Here is a 24,972-nt window from a genome sequence, read left to right on the forward strand (position 1 = left end):
TGCCTGAAATAGAGGGGTGGAAGGGAACTGGAACTATTTGAACAATCAGTTCCCCTTGTCTTAAATCCCATGAGGCCTCTTGCCACATGTGTTCTCAAGAGGTATAAAAGTTAGAAGACGTGAACTCTCTGATCTTAGATTTGTCTTTAATCTATTGAATAATCACAGGAGACCTTAGACAACTCAAACTTCCTGAACCTCATCTAAAACACTAGAAGGGAAGGAAGTTGGACTAGATAATCTTAAAGGGTTTTTTCAGGTCTAATATTCTGTGATTCCACAGATACCTATTTTCCTGAACAAATAAAGACAGGAATCAGTATTAACAACCTAGTAAGGCTTCCATTATCGAATCCATGCTAACTATCAGTTCCAAGACAATAGAGCAGTAAGAGGTAGGCAATTAGGGTTAAGTGACTTGCCCAGAGTCACATAGCTAGAAAATGTCTGAGGCTAGATTTGAACCCAGGACTTTTTGTCTCCAGGCCTGGTTCTTTATCGCCTGAGCCACCAAGCTGCAACCATGACTCTGCCTCAATTTCTCACCTATAAAGGATAGATTAATATTTCCATGCTGTCCTATACATGTCAATGGTATCACTTCAGCCAGCTAGTCAGGCTCAAGCCATCCTTGACTCTGTCCTTCCCCTAGACCAGGGGTTGGCCATGTATGGCTCTCGAGCCATATCTGGTTCTTTCGAGGGCCAGATATGGCTCTTTCTGCAGGAGCCATAAAGTCAATTTTTTTTCAGGCGCTGCTACAGGAGCGGCACTGTGAGCACTGTATGGCTCTCACGAAATTACATTTTAAAAATGTGGCGTTTATGGCTCTCACGGCCAAAAAGGTTGCTGACCCCTGCCCTAGACTGTCTTATCCAGTCATTTAATGAATTCCTGTTGGATGTTCGCTTGTGACTTCTCTTGTATGTGTCTTTGTTTTTCCACCCAACCCTGGCTTGTGCTTTAGCCTCCCACTGGCCATCCTGCCTCCAGGTCTCATTGCTTCAATCTATGTTACACAGCTCCAGCCAGATTAATCTTTCTTTCCAGTCTTATTTCACAATGCTTTCCTTCATCGAGTCTACATTCCAGCCAGGCTGGACGACTAACTGTTCCCTGATCTCATCCTATCTGATTTGTTGCTCTATATTTTTGTATGCACCAGTCCTCAGGTCTTCTTTTACACTAACTATTTGCATGACCGTGAGCAAGTCAGCGCAGAACAAGTGACAGAACACTGACTCTGGATTCAAAGGACTTGGATTTAAATTCTACTTATAATGATTACTACCTGTTGCTGTTGTGGTTGTTCTGATACTTTGTGACTCTGGGGTCTTCTTGGCAAAGATACCGGAGTAATTTGCTATTTCCTTCTCCTGCTCATTTTACAGATGAGGAAACTGAGGCAAATAGGCTTAAGTGATTTGCCCAGGGTCACACATCTAGTAAGTATCTCAGACCAGATTTTAACTAAGGAAGATGAGTATTCCTGACTCCTAGCCCAGCCTCCACCTCGCTGCCCTACTACCTATGTAACTATGAGCAAATCACTTCACCTCCCTGGCTCTTATTTCCTTGCCCATAAAATGAGAGTGTTGGACTAGATCAGTGATTCCCAAAGTGGGTGCCACCGCCCCCTGGTGGGTGCTGCAGCAATCTAGGGAGGCGGTGATGGCCACAGGTGCATTTATCTTTCTTATTAATTGCTATTAAAATTAAAAAAATTTAATTTCCAGGGGGCTAAGTAATATTTATTCTGGAAAGGGGGTGGTAGGCCAAAAAAGTTTGGGAACCACTGGCTTAGATGGTCTCTGAAATTCCTTTCAGCTATAGATCTGTGAGCCTAGGACAAACCTCTTAGTGAAATTCTTCTCTTGGTTCAGTGTATGGCCTGGGAGTCATTTCTTTTACTTGGCCATCTTAGATCCTTCAGGTAGAAGAAGTGCCTCCTTCCCTGAATCTCCCAGACCACTTCCCTCTCCTTTCTCCTATCCTAGTCTCTCTTGTATCATAATTAATTACAAGTGTTTAATCCTTTCTAATAGATTCTAAATTTCTATGTGATTTTTTTCCATTTTAGTAGCTATATTGTTGATTTGATAAAATTGTTGTTTTGTTATTTTTTTCCTCCGTTCAAAAACCTTTAATGGCTTCACACTGCTGACAAGATAAAATCCCAAACACGCTCTCATCCCCTGGAATTCAAGGCTGGTCCTGAGTTATCTCATCTCGTACCACTCCCCACTAGGGACCCTCTCCTCTAACCAGACTGATCCGCTTGCTCACTACTCCTAACCACAGTCTTCACATTCATCCTCCAGGCTTCTAGTCATCTATTTCCCCAACATGGCATGCTCTCCTCCTCATCTCTGCCTAACCAAATCCTCCCCATTTTCAAAGCTTAGGACAAGTCCAACCTACTCCATTAAAGTTTTTCCTGATAACCCCCAGCCACAGTGAGCACTTCTTTCTCTGAACTCTCATAATCTTCTTGGGTGTTGGGTTCCTCATCTGTAAAATGAGGGCATCAGCACCTACTTACTGGGTTGTTAGGAGCATCAGCTGGGATAACATATCTAATTGTTTTTGATCAGTCATTTAAGTCATGTTTGACTTCTTTATAGGATACAGTTTGTTGATATCTTTTCTAAATTATGGTGCCTGCCTGATAATACCAAACCCATTTGGGGTTCTCTTGGCAAAGATATTGGAGTGGTTTGCCATTTCCTTCTCCAACTCATTTTACAGATGAGGAAACTGAGGCAAACAGAATCAAGTGACTTGTCCGGGGTCACACAGCCAGATCTGAACTGGTGAGATGAGTCGTCCTGACTCCAGAACTGGCACTCTATTCGCTTTGCAGATATTGGTGTTATATAAAGTTGAACATTGTGATTATTTACATTCCTACCTCTTCTACATGCTATCCACTCAATTCATCCATATCTTTTCCACAGGGTCTAGACTGGAATGGATCTCAGAATTGGAATGCATCTCATACCTGAAAAGAATCCTCCCTGCTGCTTCTCTGTCAGTTATCCAACTTTGCTCTAAGAGCTTCAGCCATGGTCTTCCGAAGCCAAACCATTTCATTTCTGGATAGCACTCATCATTCCAGTTTTTCTTGACCACAGCCTAAATCTGTCTCTTTGTCTTCTCCATGCAGTGCTCCTGGCTCTTTCTTCTGGGGCCATAACAGAACATGCATGACTCTTCTTCCAAAGATAGCTCCTCAAATTCTTAGAAGTCAGGAATCATGTCTTCCCCACCAAGTCGTCTCTTCTCCGGACTTATAAGTCTCGTCAGTTTGTGGAGTCCAGCTCTCTCAAGTCTCCTTGCCTTTCTAGCCCTTCTCCTCTTTATAGGATACGGTTTGCTGATGTCTTTTTTAAATAGTGGTGCTCACCCAGTATTCTCCATCAAATCTTATGGAGCTAAAGAACAACTTTGACAGTCCTCTTCCTTTCATGTGACCTAAAGAAGCAATAGCTCTTTGGCCACCAGATAAAGTTGTTGACTCCTCTAGAGGGAGCCTGGAGTTCACTGAAACCCCTGAATCTTTTGGACAAGGAATTCTATACAGCAGGCATTCAATAAATGCTTTATTGACTATTGGGCCACAGTTAATACTTTGCAGTTGATTTTTTTTTTTCAACCTTAGTGTAAGACTTCACATTTAAGTGATGTGGGAGTCAGGGAGACCCAAGTTTGGTTTCTGCCTCAGACACATATTAGATGTGTAGTTTTCCTTAACATACCTGTGCCTTAGTTTCCTCATCTGTAAAATGGAGATAGTTAGCACTATTGTGTTAACATGGGGATAATAGTACCATAATAGCAGTCATGAGAATCAATGTGTAAAATGTTAAATACTAACCATTATTATTAATATTAAAAATTTTTTCTTTGCATCTTGAGTATACTGATTACATAAGATTATGAGTTACTTAGGTGCTTAATAAGTGTTTATTGAATTGAATTTGGCTAGTTAAATTTAAATCCTAGGACAGCTAGGTGGCTCAGTGGATAGAATGCCAGGCCTGGAGTCAGGAGGACCGGGGGTTCCAATCTGGTTGCAGACACTTCCTAGCTGTGTGACCCTGGGCAAGTCACTTAATTTCATTTACCTAACCCTTACCATTCTTTTTTGCCTTAGAACAGATACTTGTATTGGGTTAAAAATAAAATAAAATAAACTTTTGTCCTATCAAATTTTGGCTCACTAGCTTTAATTCAATCTCATTTTCCCTAACCAAATCTGACCTCTTGAAGACAGGGCCAACATTTTCTACTTTTTTTGAATTTCCCATAGTGCCTCGCCCAGCACTTTACAAATTAGATCCTCAATAAATACTTTATTGACTCGCTGCTCTGTTATTATTTTCTAAAATTAGAGTATGGGCTAATAATGCCAACCGTCTAGAAGAAAATAAAAAGATTTTGCCAACTCCTTGGATATTTCCAAATATCCAGATGGTTAGCGGCACATGGGTGTAGCCTGTGCTTCTTACATATCCCACATAGGATCCGCCTTTTAAAATAGAATTTTCTTTAACATTCTTGGGCAATTTCTCTGTCACACTCATTGGAAACTATGTTTTAGAACTTCATGTTCTCTCTCCTTCTCAAAACTGGAAGGAGAAGGTACAGGAGGTGGGCACACTTGACCATGCAGCAAACTTCTAAATACAATGACCAGCTTATGCTTTTCGATGAAATCAAACAATCTCTTTTTCCTTCCTGAGGTCCTACCCAAGGGTGGACCCCCTGCCTCTGGGCACAATTGTACTTTCCGAGCATTTAGCCTCAAGACTCAGGGCTGGAAAATCCTGGCAGCTAGATTGGAGGGGCCAGCACGTCTGGAACAGAAGAATAGGCCAATGTGATTTCTGGGCACACCCTGGATAAACACGGCTTCCTCAGCCCCATGCTGAGGGCCAGACAGACTGAACACTCAGGAACAGCATGCTCTGGGATTCTGTAGCAACAAACCAAGGCCATTGCCCCATGGTGCTTTACCCCGACGATGGAGACAAAGAACCTTCTAGCCTTTTGGTTCAGGGTGGAATTAGGTTGCTTGTGTGGCATCAGGGACTCCCTCCCTGTGCTTCCTCAAGCCCTCCCATCCTTCGAGGTCCATGGAAGATTCTACTTCTGCTATAAGGACTTTCCCAGAAGCACTAAGCCCCTTAAAACCTCTCTTTTCATCCTTTTACTAACTGTTTTGATGCTTGCTGTGGCTCTTAACTGCCCCACATGAAACTGTTCCACTGGAACCAGGGATCTGGTGTTCAAATCAGTCTCTGGAGGTGACCTTGGGCAAGTAATTTAACCTCCTTGGGTCTCATTTCTCTCATTTGTAAGACAAAGGGGTAGACTAGCCAGTCTCTAAGCTCTATTCCAAATATAGATCCATGATCCCATGATTTATGGTCCAAACACTGCTGGGGAAGAGAGATGCCTCTTCCCTTCTTTTATTCTGACCAGACCTGGGATTTCATAGTTTAGGAATCTTCCAGAAACAACAATAAGATCCTTGAAGGCAAGGACTGTCTTTTTCCTCTTCTCGTATCCCCAGGGCTTGGCACAGCACATGCCACACAGTAGGTGCTTAACAAAAGTTCAGTAGCTTTTAGTGTAAGAGATTTGCCTGAGACATTGAAAGGTGAAAAGCCCACGGTACCATATTAGAGAGAAGGATGAGCTCAGGTCTTCCTGACTCTGAGACCAGTTATCTATGCACTGTACCACACACTGTCTTGATATTCCTACTTTATACAGATGAGGAAACTGAAACTTTAAGAGGTTGTGATTTGCCTCTGGACACACAGTATTGGAATGTCAGAGATGAGATTCTCACCTAGTTATCCCCTGATTCCCACTCCATGGCTCTTTTCACCATACCACACTGTAGCAATTAGAATTAAGGGACGAGAACCATTGATACAAATTTTTCTCTTATCATTCCATCTCTCATAAATATCTCTCTTATTTGTGTACCTGACCTGTTCTCTGATTAGACTATAAACTTCTTGTGGGTAATATTGTCTTCTTTTGTCTTTCTGTCCCTGGTGCCCTGAATGTTCTTTTTGTCCATCATCACTTAACAGTTGGCCATTGCCCCCCAAAAAATATAGCTCTCTGACCGGGGGGTGAGTCTAGCTGCAGGAGGCTGGATATATTTACTGCTAAGACATTGCCTAAAGAAGAAGTGTTCAAATTTGGCTTCAGACACTTTCTAGTTATATGACCCTGGACAAGTTACTTACCCTCTGTTTGCCTCAGTTTCCCCAACTGTAAAATGGAGATGATAATAGCATCTCCCTTTCAGAGTTGTTGTGAAGATCTAATGATATAATTCTTTGTACCCCAAGTAAGTACTATATAAAGATTAGCTATTGTACAAACATACCGATATTTCCACAGCCAAGTGAAGAAAATGAAGGCAACTCTTTGTCTAGCTCCATAACTCAGTGCTCTATTATGTGTCCTGGTACCAAGTGAGGAGATACAGACTGAAATCAGAATCGCAATCTGAACCCAGCCCTTGTCTCTCACTGGCCCTCTCAGACCTTGCAGTGATTCCGATGTGTCTATTCAGATCATGACCCTCTACCTCTGGACTTCTAAGCTCCCAAACTAGTCATGACTCTTGTTGCTGTCTTGTTCACTGAGATACTGTCCCCTAAAAAGACCATTAGCTCCCTCCTTATCTCACTCCCCCCACTGACCCAACCCACTCTCCCCAAACTCAGGAAGAAGTTTGAATCCATTGGCCCCATAGAGTCTGCTGGACCAAGAAGGCTCCAGACCAAGCCTTGCCCAAGTTGGGGCCTGGCGAACTGCATGGCTTTATCCACCAATAATGGGAATGCTGAACGGCAATGAATCAATCCAACTGGAGACATCAGAAGGAAAGCATCCCAGGTGCCTGCTTGTACTAACCAAGAAACTTTCAGACAAATGTCCCTCCTAATCCCCAGGGAGACCAGCCAAGCATGTGGCAGTGAGATCCTGACTGTGCCGAGTGTAGTAGGAAGGTCCCTTGGGATTGTCTGACACGTAAGAGAGGGCTCTTTTGACCGAGGACTTGAAGATGAGGAATGGGGGTCCCAGGCGTCCTCTCAGGAGCCTCGGCCAGGATGGCTAGAGCTTGGTGAAGTCTCGGGAGACTGAGCACCGTTTTGCTTGTGACTGATTCACTGGGTCCTCTCGCTCAGGTGGTCAGCGCCTTTGACCCCCTGCTTCAGGAAGCTCTCTTGCTGGCCACTGCCAAGCAGCTGGATGTTCTTCCATGTGCTGGACTTAAAATAACCCAGCAGAAGGGAGTGGCACAAACAGAAAGGGCAATAGAAAACTATTTTCTAACCTAGGTCTGGAATGCTCTTAATGAGCCTTTTATTTAAAAACATTTTTTTAAACCCTTGCTTTCTATCTTAGTAACAGCCCTAAGACAGAAGGACAGGGACTAGGCAAACGGGGGTTAAGTGACTTGCCCACATAGCTAGGAAGTGTCTGAGCTTAGATTTGAATACAGGTCCTCCCTACTCTGGGCTTAGAGCTCTAGCCACTGTGCCACCTATCTGCCTCCTTCAGAGCCCTTTAGAAAGCCAGATGAGAGCATGTGAGAAGTCCATCCTACAAACTGGAGCCAAATGAGAATATTTTTGGTAAAGGACGTGGCATTTGGAAAATAATGAAAAATATGGTCAATTGCTTACTTATGAATTCATGAAAATTAATGACTTCTACAGGAGAAAGGTTACGGCCACAGCCCCATCGGTGTTCCCTTTCCAGAGAAGCAACATGACAGATGGAAGAGAACTTTGAACTTGGTGAGCAGGAGAGATTTGGGTTTGAATCCTACTTCTGTCACTTATTAGCTGAGGGATCTTGAGACAGTCACTGACTGTGCCTCAGTTTCCTCAACTGTTGAATAAAAAGATTTAGAGCCAGGAAGGATGGCAGAATCTTCTATCTGGATGGGACTTCCAAGACTACCTTGAACCACACCTGATCAAGAAATCACTCTAAATCTTCCATCAAAAGTGGTCCTCTAGGGGCAGCTGGGTAGCTCAGTGGAGTGAGAGTCAGGCCTAGAGACAGGAGGTCCTGGGTTCAAACCCGGCCTCAGCCACTTCCCAGCTGTGTGACCCTGGGCAAGTCACTTGACCCCCATTGCCCACCCTTACCACTCTTCCACCTATGAGACAATACACCGAAGTTAAGGGTTTAAAAAAAAAAAGTGGCCCTCTGGATTTTGCTTGAAGAAATCCAGTGGGAAGGAGCCTGTTACCTCCCGAGGCAACTCATGCCCATGATAACTTATATTTATGTACATTTATTCAAGTATACATGGACATTTATTTTAATTTCCATTTAACTGTTTACACAATGCTTCCTTCCGGATAACCCCAAGAGGCAGGCAGTGCAAGCACTATCTCTATTTTCTAGATGGAGAAAGTGAGATTTTGAGTGGCTTATTGGCTAGTAGGACATAGCCAGGAGTGTGTGAGGCCGAGTTCGAATGCGGTATCCCCTGAGTTCAAGTCCAGAGTTCTGACCACACTGGTCCATAATGTTGACTTGACTTACTGAGGCTGTACCAGTCTCATGATGGTCACTTGGAGACTTAGTGACTTGGTTACCTAACAAGCTAACTTTCCCTCTCAAATCTGGGGATAGAAGGAGTTTTCCTAATTCCTATATGATTCCTTAGTTCACTTCATTTGAGATAGTTTTTTTCTCCCCTTAGAATGTGAGAAAGAGGGAGCTAGGGAGCGCCATAGTGCACGGAGTACCAGCTCTGCAGTGTCAATTTGGGGCGAGGTAAGAATTCTGGGAGATGAAGTCTAAAGGATACAAAATTCCCACTTACACAAAACAGTAGTAGATTGGCAGGCAGCAGCTGTGGGTTCATCCTGCTTCTAACACTGACTGTGGCTAAACCTGTGCCACAATTTCTTTGATCTTCCATTTCCTAATCTGTAAAATGGGAATGATGATACCTTGTACTATCTACCACAAACTGTTAGGGTCAGGAAAGTGCTCTCTGAATGAGTTTTTGTTATGATTAATCATCCCTTCTTTCACAGCATGAGCAACATGGAAATATGTATTATATGATTATAGGTATACAGCCTAGATCATGTTCCCTGCCTTCTTGGGGAAGGGGAAGAGGTGGGAGGGAGAAAGAGAGAGAACATTTGCAAAATATCAGAAAACAAATACTGAAAAATTATATTGATATGTAAACTAGAAAAAAATAAAAATTTATTATAAGAAAAAAATGGGATACAGCTGGATGGTTCAGGGGATTAAGAGTCGGGACTAGAGGCAGGAGGTCCTGGGTTCAAATTTGACCTCAGACACTTCATACTTCCTAGCTGGGTCTAGCTGAGTGGCCCTGGGTAAGTCACTTAACCCCCATTGCCTAGCCAAAGATGAATCCTTCTTCCTTCCTTCTTTCCTTCCCCATTGTCTACACTGAACTAAGCTTAGGGAATCTGAATTCACTTACCCATGTAGAAATACTCAGGGGTTTTACCCTCAGAAGATAAATCCTTTATGATGCCTCCAAACCGAAGCCACAGGCCAAAAGCAATGACAGCAGATCCCGCCAACTGAAAGAGAAATCAAACTGTCTTAATATCTGATCTGGCAAGTCCAGGAAGGAGGCTAAAAGTGGTGTGTGAAGGTGCTGCCTCTTTAATGGAACATCCAGAAGATGATTGGAAGGCCAAGAACATCATCATCAAAAACATTCACCACAGCACTTTAATGTTTACAAAGCATTGATGAAGTACCTACTATGTGCCAAGCACTGTTCTAAGTACTTTATAAATATTATCTCACTTGATGTTAGATGGTGTAAGTGATTAGAGCTGGTCCAGCCTGGAAGACCTTAGTTCAATTCCAGCCTCTGATGCTTACTGACTGTGCGACCTTAGACAAGTCACTTAACCCTGTTTGCCTCAGTTTCCTCATCTATAAAATGAGCCAGAGAAGGAAATAAACAATTCCAGTATTTTTTTGCCAAGAAAACCTCAAAAAGGGTCACAAAGAGTCGGACGTGACCAAACAACAGGAATTATTTGCTCCCTTTCCTTAAGTCCACACTGCTGGTACCTGGAGCCAGACAGACAACTTCTCAAATAGACACGAGCTGTATCTCATGTGGATTTACTCACCAACACCATGGAGTAAGAAATCTCAGCAGAGGGGGCAGCTAGGTAGCACAGTGAATAGAGCACCAGGCCTGGAGTTAGGAAAACCTGGGTTCAAATCAGACTTTAGATACTTCCTATGTGAGTGACCCTGGGCAAGTCACTTAACCCTGTTTGTCTAGCTCTTGCTTTTCTGTCTTAAGAGTTAAGAAAGGTTAAATACAAAAACAAATAGCAGACATTTTCAAAGCTGCAGGGACACACTGAGTGAAAGAACCCCCTAAATCCTGGAGAAGGGGCAAGGGGGAGCAGGAGAAAGATTCACTTTTCTAAACCAGAAGAAAACAAATCTATGGAATAGCCAACCCACACCTTCTGAGTCTGCAGTCCCCAATTAGAAAGTGGCCTCAGATGCAGACCATAACCCTTTCCTCCCCCACACCCTCTCTGCCCATAGCTATTGCCCACTACACTGGCTAGTGGTGATATAGCAGGCAAGGAGACAGCCCAGGCATATTTTTTTTTGTTGCTATTTTGAGTTTCCATGGAAAGTGAGAAAGGAAAAAATAATTTTCAGGAGAAAAAAAAAAAAAAAGACCTGGTCTGTGTGCCGTGTGGCCAGAAGTCGAGTCTGAATCGCTGGCCCAGGAAGAACTTGGGCAGACTCCACAGCTGGTAGAGTAATCATTTCATTTCCTTTCTTTAACCAATCTGAAGACTTCTGTGAGATTCAGTTCTAGGAGTTCTAGCTGGAAGTCTTCCCTGCCCCAGCAGACCTTGTCGCTCCACTACTCCAAGATATGGAGACTAGCCAGTCGCCTCAAGGCTACTAGAAGGCATGCCCTGTCCTCAGACAGCCTACTTGAATTTCAATAAGCCCCTCCATTAGCAGAAATATATTGGGTACCTACTGTGTGCAAGATACAGTGGAAAAGCTTCCCAGATGAATTATGGGTTACCTCCTACTAAGGTCAGAATTTAAACATGGCAGCCATAGCCACAAAAGATGAACTATTTGTCCAATCTGTAGCCACAAAAGATGAACTATTTGTCCAATCTGTAGCCACACAAAATAACCTATTTGTCCAATCTGTAGCCACATAAAATGAACTATTTGTTCAATCTGTAGCCACACAAGATAAACTATTTGTCCAATCTGTAGCCATATAAGATGAATTATTTGTTCAATCCGTAGCCATATAAGATAACGATTTGTCCCATCTTGTTTTCCCAAACACACACGACCACACACACACATAGACTTTCTCTCCCTCTTTCAAACAGTCAAGAACACATACACATATGCTCCCTCCATCCCTCTCTCGGTGTCTCTGTTTCTCTCTCCTCTCCTCTCCTCTCCTCCCATCCCCTCCCATCTTCTCCTTCTCCTTCTTCTTCTTTTGTCTGTCTGTCTGTCTGTCTGTCTGTCTGTCTGTCTGTCTGTCTGTCTCTCTCTCTCTCTCGGATCTTTCTGAAATGTAAGGCTATTTATGAGATTCAGGAAACACCCAAACCCTACATTGAGTAGAAACAGAGGTGGATTTCAGCTTAAAGTAAAAGAAACAAAACAACCACCCTTCCTTAATAACTGGAGCTGCCTCAAAATGAAATTGGCCATCTCAGGAAGTAATGGGTTCCTTCTCATCGGAGCTCCTCAAGCAAAGGTTTGGATATCCATCTACTGGCAAAGATGTTGCTGAAGATCATTCTGCCTCATTTGATTAGATTTCAGCTGGGATTTTTTTTCTCACACTGGAGTTCTGTGATCTTGGAGGACTTCTGGCACCTTCCTCTCTCTTCCTCCTCCTCATTTCCCTACCCCAAGCTCAAGGTTAAATCTAAGAGATTTCCTAAAGAATGGAAAGTAATGTCGCTACAGCATGGGAAAGTACAGTGAGGACCTCCAGATCAGAGGAGACCCCCAGCCCCTGGACTCTATTTACTATGCAATAACTATGATAAATATGATACATATGATAAATATAAATATAATAAATATAATAAATATGATACATAGTCGTGGGAGCAGGCCCCGTCTGCTTTTTAATATGACTTTGAGGCTTGATATAATTTTTTTTTAAAGCATGACATGATGTCTTCATTTTCAGTTCATGAAAAGAGAGGAGAGAACAGAGGCTGGACACAGCTTGGTTTGGAAGGAAGTCAGTAATGGTGTTGTGGGTTTTCCCCATATAAACACAGGGTTTATCCCCAAGGTTTGTGCCCTCCTTGGCCAGGACAGGAGGCTGCTTCTATGGACCCTGGGAGGGGAAAGCCTCCTGGCCAAAAGCAACAAATTTTAGCCTGCGGAATTATTTTAAGGAATGACAACGTTTCAAAAATACAACGCAAAATTGCTATTGATAGAGGATTCAAGCCCAGACCTGCAACCACGGAGAACCCTGAGGAGGAGGAGAAGGACAGGGAGGAAATGACAAGTCACAGGGAGATCCCACTGCGGGGCCACATTTTTGGAATCTCTGTACACAAACTCTAATTTATAGCTGTCTGGGATTATTCCACCCAGACGGAACACATTTGTCCACCCTGGCACTGATGTATTTGATGCAGAATGGAAAATGAGAAGAGAGGTTGCTGTTTAAAGCCACCAGGCAATGAGGGGAGTTCTGCTCTCCCTCATCCACCCCCTGAAACCACAAGGATATCCTCCTGGGTCAAGGGAATGGTGACTGAAATGAATTTCATCACTGTATGACAGAAGGGAACTTGCTTATTAGTGTGACTGCTCACCAGTGTGCACACAAGTACTCTGGATTAAGCCCTGACCAGCCCTTTAAATCGGTGGGGAGGGACAGAGCTGATGCTCCCTTGACCAGTGGTGTTTTTTAGGCATTTTGAGTGTTGGACCTGGAGTCAGGAAAACTCATTTTCCTGAGTTCAAATCCGGTCTGGGACACTTACTAGCTGTGTAACCCTGGGCAAGTCACTCAACCCTGTTTGCCTCAATTTCCTCACTTGTAAAATGAGCTGGAGAAGGAAATGGCAAACTATTCTAATATCTTTGCTAAGAAAACCTCATATCAATTGATAACACATGTATAACCCAGTGGAATTTTGCCTGGCAGTTCTGGGAGAGGGGAGGGAAGAAAGGTGGGAGAGAAAATGAATCATGGAATCATGGAAAAATATTTTGAAATAAAAAATTTTTAAGTAAATAAATAAATTTTAAAAAAAAACCAAACCTCAGATATATCTGGGTAAGTCACTCAACCCCGTTTGCCACAGTTTCCTCATGTGTAAAATAAGCCAGAGAAGGAAATGGCAAACCACTTTTTGTCAAGAAAACCTCACATACATCTGGGTAAGTCACTCAACCCCATTTGCCTCAGTTTCCTCATTTGTAAAATAAACCAGAGAAGGAAATGGCAAACCACTTCAGTATCTTTGTCAAGAAAACCTCAGCTGTGTCTGGGTTAAGTCACTCAACCCTGTTTGCCTCAGTTTCCTCATTTTTAAAATAAGCCAGAAAAGGAAATGGCAAACTACTCCAAAATCTTTGCCAAGAGCAATTAGACATGACTAAAATGACTGACAAACAAAGTAATTTTGATATATAATCATATAGCTAGAGGCAGCAAAGTGGTGTAGTGAGTCTCCGTCAGGAAGATCAGAGTTTAAATGCTGCCTCAGACATTTGTTATCTCTGTGACTCTGGACAAGTCACTTAGGTAAGTCACTTCACCTTTGTCTGCCTCTTTTCCCTCATCCATAAAATAAGAACAATGAAAGTACCTACATCCAGGGTTGTTGTGAAGATTAAATGAAATAATATTTATAAAGCATATGATAGTCCTTAGATCACTATATAAATGCTAGCTATTATTATTATATTTATTTTATTTTTTTTTTTAAACCCTTGTACTTCGGTGTATTTTTTTCTCATAGGTGGAAGATTGGTAAGGGTGGGAAATGGGGGTCAAGTGACTTGCCCAGGGTCACACAGGTGGGAAGTGGCTGAGGCCGGGTTTGAACCTAGGACCTCCTGTCTCTAGGCCTGACTCTCACTCCACTGAGCTACCCAGCTGCCCCCCATATTATATTTTTAAATTAAAAAAATTTTTAAACATGCTGAGAATTGGTTGGACATTATATAAAGAACAGGTTCTGGCACATTAGACTTAAAAAAAACTTAAAAAAAAATCCTTCCTTCTGTCTTAAAATGGATACTAAGTCCTACAGGGATAAGAGCTGGGCAATCAGGGTTAAGTGACTTGCCCAGGATCATACAGCTAGGAAGTATCTGAAGCCACATCTGAACTCAGGACTTCTCATCTCCAGACCTGGGCTCTCTATCCATTGAGCCACCTCCCTTCCCTCTGTGCATTAGACTTTAACAAATCCACAATTTTCACCAGAACAGAGAATTCTTTTATGGGAGCTTCCTCTAAGAATGCAGACCAAAATCTATCTTCGGCTCAGCAAGAAGCAGGAGCTTTATGAGGTTCAAGAGTGATATTGGCTGTAAAGAATTTTGTCAACCTTAAGGTACAATATACATGCCAGTTATTATTATTATTATTATTATTATTATTATTATTATTATTATTATTATTAAGTGTTGCCAGGTCTCCAGTCTAGTAACAACTCATTCCATTTACTAAACAGTTAAGCTCAAACAGGGTTCATAGAGCAACAACAAAGGGGAATTCTGGTAAATGTTTAATCACCCAGCGAGGGAGTTGGGAGGGAGTATATAAGCACACACACTTTTAAGTTTAATCTGCATTATTAACACTTACTCAAGTCTAGGCAATCAAGGAAACAGTAAATCAAGCCCTGACTTGAAGCCAGGCCAATTTCAAAGATTTCAATGCTCACACTGAAAATTTAACCCTGAGCAACTTAGAGGCTGGGTCCTTGGGAATCTCTGCAAGTACACTAAAGTTAAGTGGCTAGTAAGCTAGTAAGTGTCAGGGATGCGATTTTCAAAGGATCACAGGTTTGGAGCTGAAAGAGATTTTAGAGGTCATTATGTCCAGTACCCTCATTATATAGATGAGGGGAAACTGAGGCAGACAAGGGTCAAGTGACTCTTCCAAAGTCACAAAGCTAGTCTTCCTGACTCTGAGCCAAGCACTCTAAACACTGAACTACATGGTTGCTCTAGATGGCCCCATTTCCAAGTCTTAGTTCTCCATCTTCTATGCTGTGCTGCCTCTTATAACTGTGGGTTGTTTCTTCCTTGTAGCAACGTAATATCCTCAAGGGAAGGAACTACTGGATTTTTGTCTTTGTATTACCAGTACCTAGAGAAGCACCATGGCATAAAAGACGGAGAACTGGCCTCAGTCAGTCCATTAGCATTTTTAGCTTCAGAATCAGAACACCTGGATTCAAGTCCTGTCTTTAACATATACTGACTTTTTCAACCAGGACAAGTCACTTACCCTCTTGGTTCTCAGGATGACAGATGTCTAAGACTGTAAATTACAGAGAAATTACAGTGGATTTCTATTGGTAGAGGGAATTTCTTTATCTGGGCATTCCATATACCAATTAAATACTAAGTCTATTCCCTATTTTTGGCATCTAGAATAGTGTGTAGCACACAATCAGAGCTTAAAAATGCTTGTTGAATTGAATATCTCCAGGAAATTTTATGATAGAAACATTGGTAGGGACTGAATTTTTTATTTTAGCGCATCAAAGGGTCAGGCCAACCCCCATATGAGACAAGCTTTGATATCACAATTTGGCCTCAAGAGATCCTTACTTAAAACAACCAAATGTCCAAAAAAAAAAACACCAGCATTTGAAAACAAGACAACTGTTAATGGTTGGTAAAATTATGTTCACTGTTTATGCAAGGAAGATGGAAAAGACTAATGGAAAGATATCAGTGAAAGATCTTGCCAGTGCCCTCTAAACCAAGAGAAGATTGTACATTTTCATGCGTAATTTATAAGAAGTAGTTGGATCTCAGGAATTTCAGTAGCTAACCATATTCCAGAGAATTTTCAGAATATGAAATTACAAATTGCTAGCATATGTCTTAAAAATATGAACTGCCTCTTCAAGAAGTTTTTTTTTTAATCAGAATAGAAGAATCCCAGAAGGGATTAGAGAGCATTTAGGCAAAGTGGATAAACAAAAATATTTCCTTTAGGTGTGGCCATCTGCCCAAATCATGTCAATTAGAATGAAGAATTGCTTAATGGATTTCAATTTTATTTTCCCCTTTTCAGAGGATTCTTGATGAAGTGAGCATTTTTGAGGATAAATGTTTAATACCAATTACCAATTAACCTCTTCAGCATTTCTTGAATAAATCTCCTTCTTTCTAGTCACATTTCTACCCTCCTCATTCAGGCAGGCCTTTTTTATCTCAGGCTAGATATATATTAACCTTGCAGTCTGTTTTGTGTCTCTGGTATCTCTCTGCCCCATCCCTACCTCATTTTTACCATCCAAGTAAAACACATCTCTGAACACACCGCTCAAAAATCTTCAGAGGTTTCCTACTGCCTATCAAATAAAAGTACAAAATCCTTACTTAGCTTGGCATTATGGTGCCCCACAATCCGGCCCCAACTACCTTCCTTTCTGTGTTCTTATTGAGATCAGATTGTTTAATGTATGTTCCATGCCTCCATCTCTCTTCTTCTCTGCTCTCTTTCTTCTTTCTTCATACCATCTCCTGTCCTCAAGAGGTTTACAATCTAATTGGGAGGAGAGAGGGTAAGACATGTACATAATGGATTCCTCTGATCATCTCTACCTTTTGAAATATTTTCCTTCTTAAAAAGTACCAACTCAGATGTCACTTCCTCTGTGATGCTTTTTTCTGATTCTTTCTCCTGAAAGTGACTTCTCCCTTCCAGAGCTCTAATATTAGGTACCTTGCCTAGGTCATTTTCATATTCTAATTTGCATGATAGTTATTTGTGGGTGCTATCTCCAACTTAAATTATAAGCTCTTTGAGCAAAAGAACTGTATTTTTTATTTCATTATTGTACCTCTATCCTTATTAAAATGGTTATCATAGAGAAGGCAATAGAGAGGATCATGGTGGGGGTGTTGAGCAAGATGCAACTTAGGACCAATGGGGAAATCTCAGGCAGAAATGGAGTAAAGAATGGAATCAGAGTGGGGCAGCTGGGTAGCTCAGTGGATTGAGAGCCAGGCCTAGAGACGGGAGGTTATAGGTTCAAATCTTGCCTCAGATACTTCCCAGCTGTGTGACCCTGGGCAAGTCACTTGACCCCCATTGCCTACCCTTACCACTCTTTTGCCTTGGAGCCAATACACAGTATTGACTCCAAGATGGAAGGTAAGGGTTATTAAAAAAAATGGAATCAGAGAAATAACATTTGTATAATAGAAAGGGAAGATGAGCTGGTGGCGTGCAAGTGTGAGGGATGAGAAGTGGCTGGCCGGCCAGAATGTTCCACTGGTATCCTAGTGATGTCAGGAGAAAATGAGGAAGACCTCCAGCATGTTAGGTTGACACTTAAGGCAAACTTATGGACAAGAGTCACAGGATGGGCAGGGACAAATGGGCTGTGATCTGTGTCCGGGGGGGAACTTCCAAATGGATGAGATCATAGATCCACTGGAGTGTTCCTAAGTCCAGCACAGCATGTTAAGCATAGTTGTTGAATTAGATTAAAGGGAAGGAAATCAAGAATGCTTTATGATTCACAAGCATGGTTGAGTTATGAATCTAGGCAACTAGGTGATATGGTGGTGAAAGGATTGGGCTCCTAGGAGTTGGGAAAACTTGAATTCAAAATCAACCTCAGTTACTTCCTAGTTTTGTAATCTTGGGCAAGTCACTTTATCTCAGTCTGCTTTAGTCTCCTCATCTGTAAAATAGGGGTAATAATATATCTACTTTCCAGGGTTGCTGTGAGAATAAAATAATATCTAGAAAGTGTTTTGTGAACCTTTAAGTGCTATGTAAATATAGTCATTGCTCTTGTTTTTATTATTATTATTATTATTATTATTATTATTATATTGTCTTATTAGGCTAAATGGGCATTCATCCAGTTGGGCTATATTGGGAAAGTCACTTGTCCTTTCTGAGGCTCAGTGATTTCTGTTGCAAAATGAGGGAGATGGAGCAAATGATCTTTGTGGTCTCTGCTAGCCCTAACATTCTAGGAAGACAACCATTTGGATAGCTTGTACTTTGGACTCTTTGAGGATAACTGTTGTTGGTTAGTTGTTTTTCAGTTGTGTCCAACTCTTCATGACTCCATTTAGGACTTTCTTGGCAAAAATACTGGAGTGGTTTGCCATTTCCTTCTCTAGCTCATTTTACAGATGAGGAAACTGAGACAAACAGAATGAAATGATTTGTCTGAAGTCACATAGCTGGTAAGTGCCTAAGTCTGGATTTGAACTCAGGAGAAGAGCCTTTCTGACTCCGGGCCCGGCATTCTGTCCACTGCTGCACTTGGTTGCCCTCATTTTGTTTATTGCTTTTCAGGCATGTCTCATTCTTCGAAAGATAAAGAGTATGGCAAATGGATGTGTGTGGAACAGAAACTCTCCCTTCTGGCTTAACATGGTAATTTACTTAGCTTCTTCTATAGAAGTTCCTGGATCTTAATTATAAGGCTTAATATGTGTCACTCCAAAAGCACTACTAGCAGGACAGTGAAGACACCATTCGTATCTCCACTACAGCACCAGGATCTCTCTGGAGTTACTTTCTCCAAGTGATGTTTGAGGAACGTTCTTAAGTAAAGGTTACAGAATTTCATGCTTCTGCATTTGCTCAACTCATATGAGCATCTTTATGAGGAACTTGAGATAGAGAACCTGAGTTTCAAATCTGATTTTGCTACTTCCTAGATATGTGACCTTGGCCAAGAAACAGAGGGAATTCCTCTTGGGTTTGGGTTGGACTAGATAGCTCCCAGGGTCCTTGACTCGGAGATTCTAAGATCAAATATTTCTGGACTTTAGCTTTCTCATCTATAAACTAAACCCATTGGGACCAAGGTCCCTTCCAGCTTAAAATTCTAGAATTCTTTGAACTTGCAGGTTGGCGATAGTAACACAGAACAATCATGTGCCTTGGAAGTAAGAGAATACTGACAGGAAACCAGGTCCAAGCATCCAAAGGCTCCAGAAAACACCACACAATTACCTCTGAAAGTACATTAGAGACCCTCAGTTAAATATAATCAACTAAATTTTTTCCCATTGTGAAAAATGGGCCCCGAAAAGAGCTCTCAGTTTATAATCCATTGATTCTTTAAAGTGGACATTTTAAAAAATTCTGGTTTTTTTTGTGTTTTTTAAAATCCTTATCTTCTTTCTTAGAATCACTACTATGTATTGGTTCCAAGGCAGAAGACTAGTAAGGGTTAGGCAATGGGGGTTAAGTGACTTGTCCAGGATTGCACAGCAAGGAAGTACCTGAGGCTAGATTTGAACCCAGGACCTCCTGTCTCTAGTCCTGACTCTTAATCCACTCAGCCATGTAGCTGTCTCCATTTTAAAAAAAATCTGCACCTGCGATTTCATTCAGTATAAAGAAATCCTTCCACCAAAGCAGGATAGCAAATCTCTCACAATCTGGTAGTTATTGAGAATTGCCTTGGGACCCTGAGATGCTAAGTGATTCTGGGTAAATCACTTAGCTAATATGTATCATAAGTGGGATTTGAATTCAGATCTTCCTGACTCCAAGACAAACTCTTTCTCTACTACACCTCAAGAGGCAGCTTACTACACATTAGAATTGTCTTTTTACAGATGAGGAAACTGAGGTTCAAAGAGTTTAAGTGTTTCGACTGTGGTCACACAACTGGTAAGTGGCAAGAGATGGGATGGGAGCCAAGTCCCTCCCAGCTCCAAGACCAATGCTCTTACCATTACACACTCCATCATTTTACTTTAACCCTGTTTGCCCCAGTTTCCTCATCTGTCAAATGAGCTGGAAAAGAAAATAGCAAACTACTCTAGCATCTTTGCCAAGAAAACCCATGAAGAAGCCATGGAGAGTCAGACATAACTGAACAACCACCGGCATTTTCTCTATAGCTTAGTCCAGCCTTGGTCTCTACTGTGGATTCAAATAAAAGCAGAAACACCATTTCAGTCCTAGAGCTGTCTTCATTAAAAGCTTTTAAGCTGATAATTGCTCTGGTTGCGAAATCAGATCACAGATGGAAGTTGCATTACAGAGCACTCTTCCCAATTCTGGTCACAAGCAGCATTAGGAGATACAAACTAGAAGGACATTTGATCTAGGGGCTGATGTAGCATTTTTCAAGGAAGAAAATAAAAAAAAGGTTTTTATCCTATTATTCTGCAGTATCGAAGTCAGGGGGTGGCAGGACAGAGGTTTGTATGGGGGAGGATTTTGGAGGAGAGATGGTAATTTTAAAAAATTAGAAACAATTATTTTATCCTTTTGATTTGGAAAAGAATCCAAGGGACCATTCAGCTCAACTTTTCCCAGTGAGCCTAGGTAAGGTAAAATCAGGAGAAAGAAACTACATCTGTAGTTAGGAGAGATGCTTGTTGTTGGTTGGTTGATCTGAAAACACCGAATACTCAACATACTCTGTGCTGCTGACTTATTCTACTCCTCCGGATCTGCCTAAGGCTTTCCATGAAATTCCTAGAAGATACTCTTCAGGTAAGGTGATATTTACAGAGTCCATACTTGACTCTCTTTACAAGGAAGGTAGCAGTGGGGTAGACAAAGGATGCCAGAGCATCATGAAATCGAAATCATTGCTATTTAGTCTTGGAGTACAGGATGTGACTGTTGACAAATTTACCTATTTCAGTTTGAGATTGACCAGGAATTCTTATGGACCCCTTTGGCAATCAGGTGAATTTTACAGACTTTTTCCCCCAGAATGATGTTTTTTAAATGCACAAAATAGAATACATGTGATTACAAAAGAAACTAACTATATTGAAATAAAGGAAACTAATTATACTGAAATAAAATTATCAAAATATTTTTAAATTTAAATTTAACCCCTTTTTAACTTAATTTAATTTTTAAAAATTGTTTTCAATTTTCAAATTGAATTCAAAATTCAAATTTCAAAAATTTTTAAAAGCCAAATTCATAGAGCCCAGGTAGAGAACATTTGATCTAGATCATTAAAATCATTTTAAATGTTTTCTATTAAAATTAATTTTCATTCCTTGAATATGCATCATTTGACAGCAGAGCAGAAATGTTATGGGTGTGCCTGATGGCAGAGGAAAGAAGAAGACAAGAGACCAAAAAGTTAGCCTTCATCAGTTATCCATTAAATTATCTACAAATTGGATAATTTGCACATGGATAATTGTGACAATTATATTTATTTATAAGACTGATAATGCATTTTTCTTTAAGAAAACAGGGGAAGGACTAGCAAGAATTGAGGAAAAGGGATTATGTTGGGGGTGAGGATTCTCTAAACTGAAATTCCCCATATTCCCAGAGAACGACATCTGCAAACAGGTACAGTCTAGAATCACTGTGATATTAGAAAAGCAAATCAATAAACAAGAAACCTGTCCAAGTCAGAAGAAGGTAGTCGAATTCTACATATACTTTCTATTCCCCACAATGTCAGGATTAAGGGAGGAGACATCTTTTCTTTATTCTCGGACACTCTGACTCCCATAACCCCTGGTATAGCACCATGCGTGTTATAGATCATAGATGAAGAAATGAGTGCCATCAAGATGGATGCTGAGAATCCACTCAGTCTGTAATTGATGTCTTCCCCATCAGCTTTTCATACATTAGCAAAGATAGGACATTAAGTGGTGTTGTGTGTGTGTGTGTGTATGTGTAGGAAGCTATGTGGCACAGTAGACAGTGACAGACCTAGGGTCAGGAAGACCCAAGCTCAAATTTAATCTCAGACATTTACTATCTGTGTGAGCCTGGATAAGTCACTTTGCCGTGTTTGCCTCAGTTCCCTCATCTGTCAAGTGAACTGGAGAAGGGAATGGCAAACCACTCCAGTATCTTTGCCAAGAAAACCCCAAATGAGGTCACAAAGAGTTGGATATGACTGAAAACAGCTGAACAACAATAACTATAGATAGATCTAGTTTCTCATTGTCTAGAATGCCCAAATGTTTGCTGTCCGTGGTTGTTTTCACCATTTTGGGCCATGCCAGGAGTGAAAGCAAGTAAAGAAAAGAATGTTTCAGGAAAGTATTGGTTTAGACATGAGCCGGATTGTTGATGGCAACGGAGCTCTGTGGTCAGCCCAGTTAGCATTATCTAGGCAAAATATATGCTATGAAAAAGCTAGCTTGGACAGTGTTCATTAGGAAACATTGGCTTATAGCTTGGGTTTTTATAGTGCTTTTCCTCTATAGCATTTTCATAGTGACTCATTCCCCCTCACCACATCCTTATGAGCTCAGTAAGGCAAATAAGGCGAGCAGTATCGACTCTTCTGCAAAAAGGGAGACACCGAGTTTAAATGGCATGCCTAAAGCCAGGCAAACCAATGGCCAAATTTGCTTAGTATCCAGACTTTCTGCCTCCTCTTCTAGAGCTCCCGTTACTAGAGAAGGGGTCAGAAGCCCAGGGCACACCTGCCACTTAGAGCTCTTTGCCAAGAGGCAGAAGCTTAGAGTTGTGGTCTGCCTTGTGTCCCTGGCCAAATTTCTGCCAGTTGGCTCAAGTGGGCAGGATGCCCATGTAAGTCAATGAGGCTGCCAAAGCTCCCCCATTTCCTGAATAGGAGAACTTCTGCTGCCCCCACTTGTCCCCTGCCCTGGTTCTTATGAGTCACTGCCAATCATCTTCCTTGTCAGTCTCTTTCTTCCCACTACCATGAAGCCAGGTAGCAACAGCAAGGAAGCACACCCTTCTGAAAGCTTGACGAATCTTATACTGTAACATATCGCCCCTTTGGGGACCTTAGACTAAATGAGTCCATTCACTTCTCTTATTCTAGTCCATTTCCACTCAGCTGTCAAAATGATCTTCTTGGGGCAGCTGGGTAGCTCAGTGGAATGAGAGCCAGGCCTAGAGATGGGAGGTCCTAGGTTCAAATCTGACCTCAGATACTTCCCAACTGTGTGACCCTCGGCAAGTCACTTAACCCCCATTGCCTAGCCCTTACCACTCTACTGCCTTGGAGCCAATACACAGCATTGCCTCCAAAATGGAAAGTAAGGGTTTAAAAAAAAAAAAAGATCTTAAAGCACAAATCTGATTATATCATCTGTCCCTCTCCCTAATGCAGTAAACTTCAGGGGCTCCCTATCACCTCTGGGAACAAATGTAAAATCCAATTTACAGTTCAAAGTTCTTCATAACTTGGCCCTCTTGGATCTTTATTTATGTCATACCTATTAGAGACACTGGCTTCCTTGCTGTTTCGTGAACAAGAAACAATCTCCAGGGCAAGGCACTTAATCCCCACTGCCTAGCCCTTATTGTTCTTCTGCCCTGGAACCATTACACAGTATTGATTCCAAGATGGAAGGTAACAGTTAAAAAAAAAAAAAAAAGACACTATCTCTAGATTCTGGGCATTTCTACTGGTCATCCCCTATGCCCAGAATGCACTCCTTCTTGATCTCTGCCTCCTGGCTTCCCAGGATTCTTTCAAGTCCCAATTAAAAGCCTTTCATGATCTTGCTTAATGCTAATGCTTTCTCCTCTGTTGATTACCTTCAATTTATCCTACCTAGATCTTGGCATAGAGGTGGCCCAGTGGATAAAGTGCCAGGCTCAGACTTGTGATTTCATGTGTAGAAACTTCAAGTGTGGAAACTCCTTCCACTGGTGCAGATCTGTAATTGTAACTTGTACTTACTGATTTCCTCAGGATCACAGAACTAGTAAGTGATTGAGGCTGGATTTGAAATGTGCCACCTTTTGGCCTTTTAAGAAGTTAATACTCCCTACCAAAACACTTTTTATACACTCAAGATTGTTGTTGTTGTTGTCATTTTTCAGTCATATCTGACTCTTTGTGATCCCATTTGGGGATTTCTTGGCAACGATACTGGAGTAACTTGCCATTTCCTTCTCCAGCTCACTTTACAGATGAGGAAACTGAGGCAAACAGGGTTAAGTGATTCTCCCAGGGTCACACAATTAGTATATGTCAGAGACAGAACTTGAACCTAAGCTTTCCTGACCCCAAAGCCAGCTGCCTTTCAGGCACTGGATATACAGAAACAAAAAGGAGAAACGTTCCCTGCTTTCATGATTATGACCTTAGAGAGGAAAAAGAAATAATGAGCTAGATGTCAAGATCTAGCTTGATCACAAAGTACTTCTGGAACTTCAGGCTAGTCTCTTAGCCCTCTTTGCTTCAGATTCCCTCTCTGAGGCATAATGGAGCTGGACCAGATCTCTTCCAGCCCTATCATTCTGAGATGATGTTACCACCTCTGCGATCTCTGGCCTAGAAATGCTAATGCAATACTAAGGTTGAATAGTTAATGCTTCACAAGACAGAAGATATGTTACTTCTCAAACATCAATAGCTCAACTTCTGTCATTGTGTGGTATTCTTTAAAGCTCTATATTGCTGTTTTTTTAAATAGTTTTCCAATTTTTATTTTATTTTATTTTGACATTTAATAATAATTTTTTAAAAATTTGAGTTCCAAATTCTCTCCTTCCCTCTCCTTGAGAAGGCAAGCAATTTGATATAGGTCATACATGTGCAGTTATGCAAATAATTTTTCCATATTAGTCAAGTTGGGAAAAAAACAGAACAAAAAACCCCCCACAAAAATAAGGTAAAAATTTGTATGCCTCTATCTACATTCAGACTCCATCAATTCTTCCTTCTTCCCTCCCTCCCTCCCTCCCTCCCTCCCTCCCTTCCT

At 41.5% G+C, this 24,972-nt stretch overlaps 1 protein-coding gene across 3 annotated transcripts in view; it reads right to left on the reverse strand.

Annotated features, from left to right (window-relative positions):
- Positions 1–24,972, reverse strand: part of TSPAN2 (tetraspanin 2) — a 67,848-nt gene that overhangs the window by 32,409 nt on the left and 10,467 nt on the right. For all 3 annotated transcript variants that reach the window (XM_044672401.1, XM_044672399.1, XM_044672398.1), the window contains exon 2: positions 9,521–9,623. In XM_044672401.1, the coding sequence (XP_044528336.1) occupies positions 9,521–9,623 (103 nt within the window). The remainder of the gene's footprint in view (positions 1–9,520; positions 9,624–24,972) is intronic.

This window comes from Gracilinanus agilis, chromosome 4, assembly GCF_016433145.1.
Source record: "Gracilinanus agilis isolate LMUSP501 chromosome 4, AgileGrace, whole genome shotgun sequence".
Classification (NCBI taxonomy): Eukaryota; Metazoa; Chordata; class Mammalia; order Didelphimorphia; family Didelphidae; genus Gracilinanus; species Gracilinanus agilis.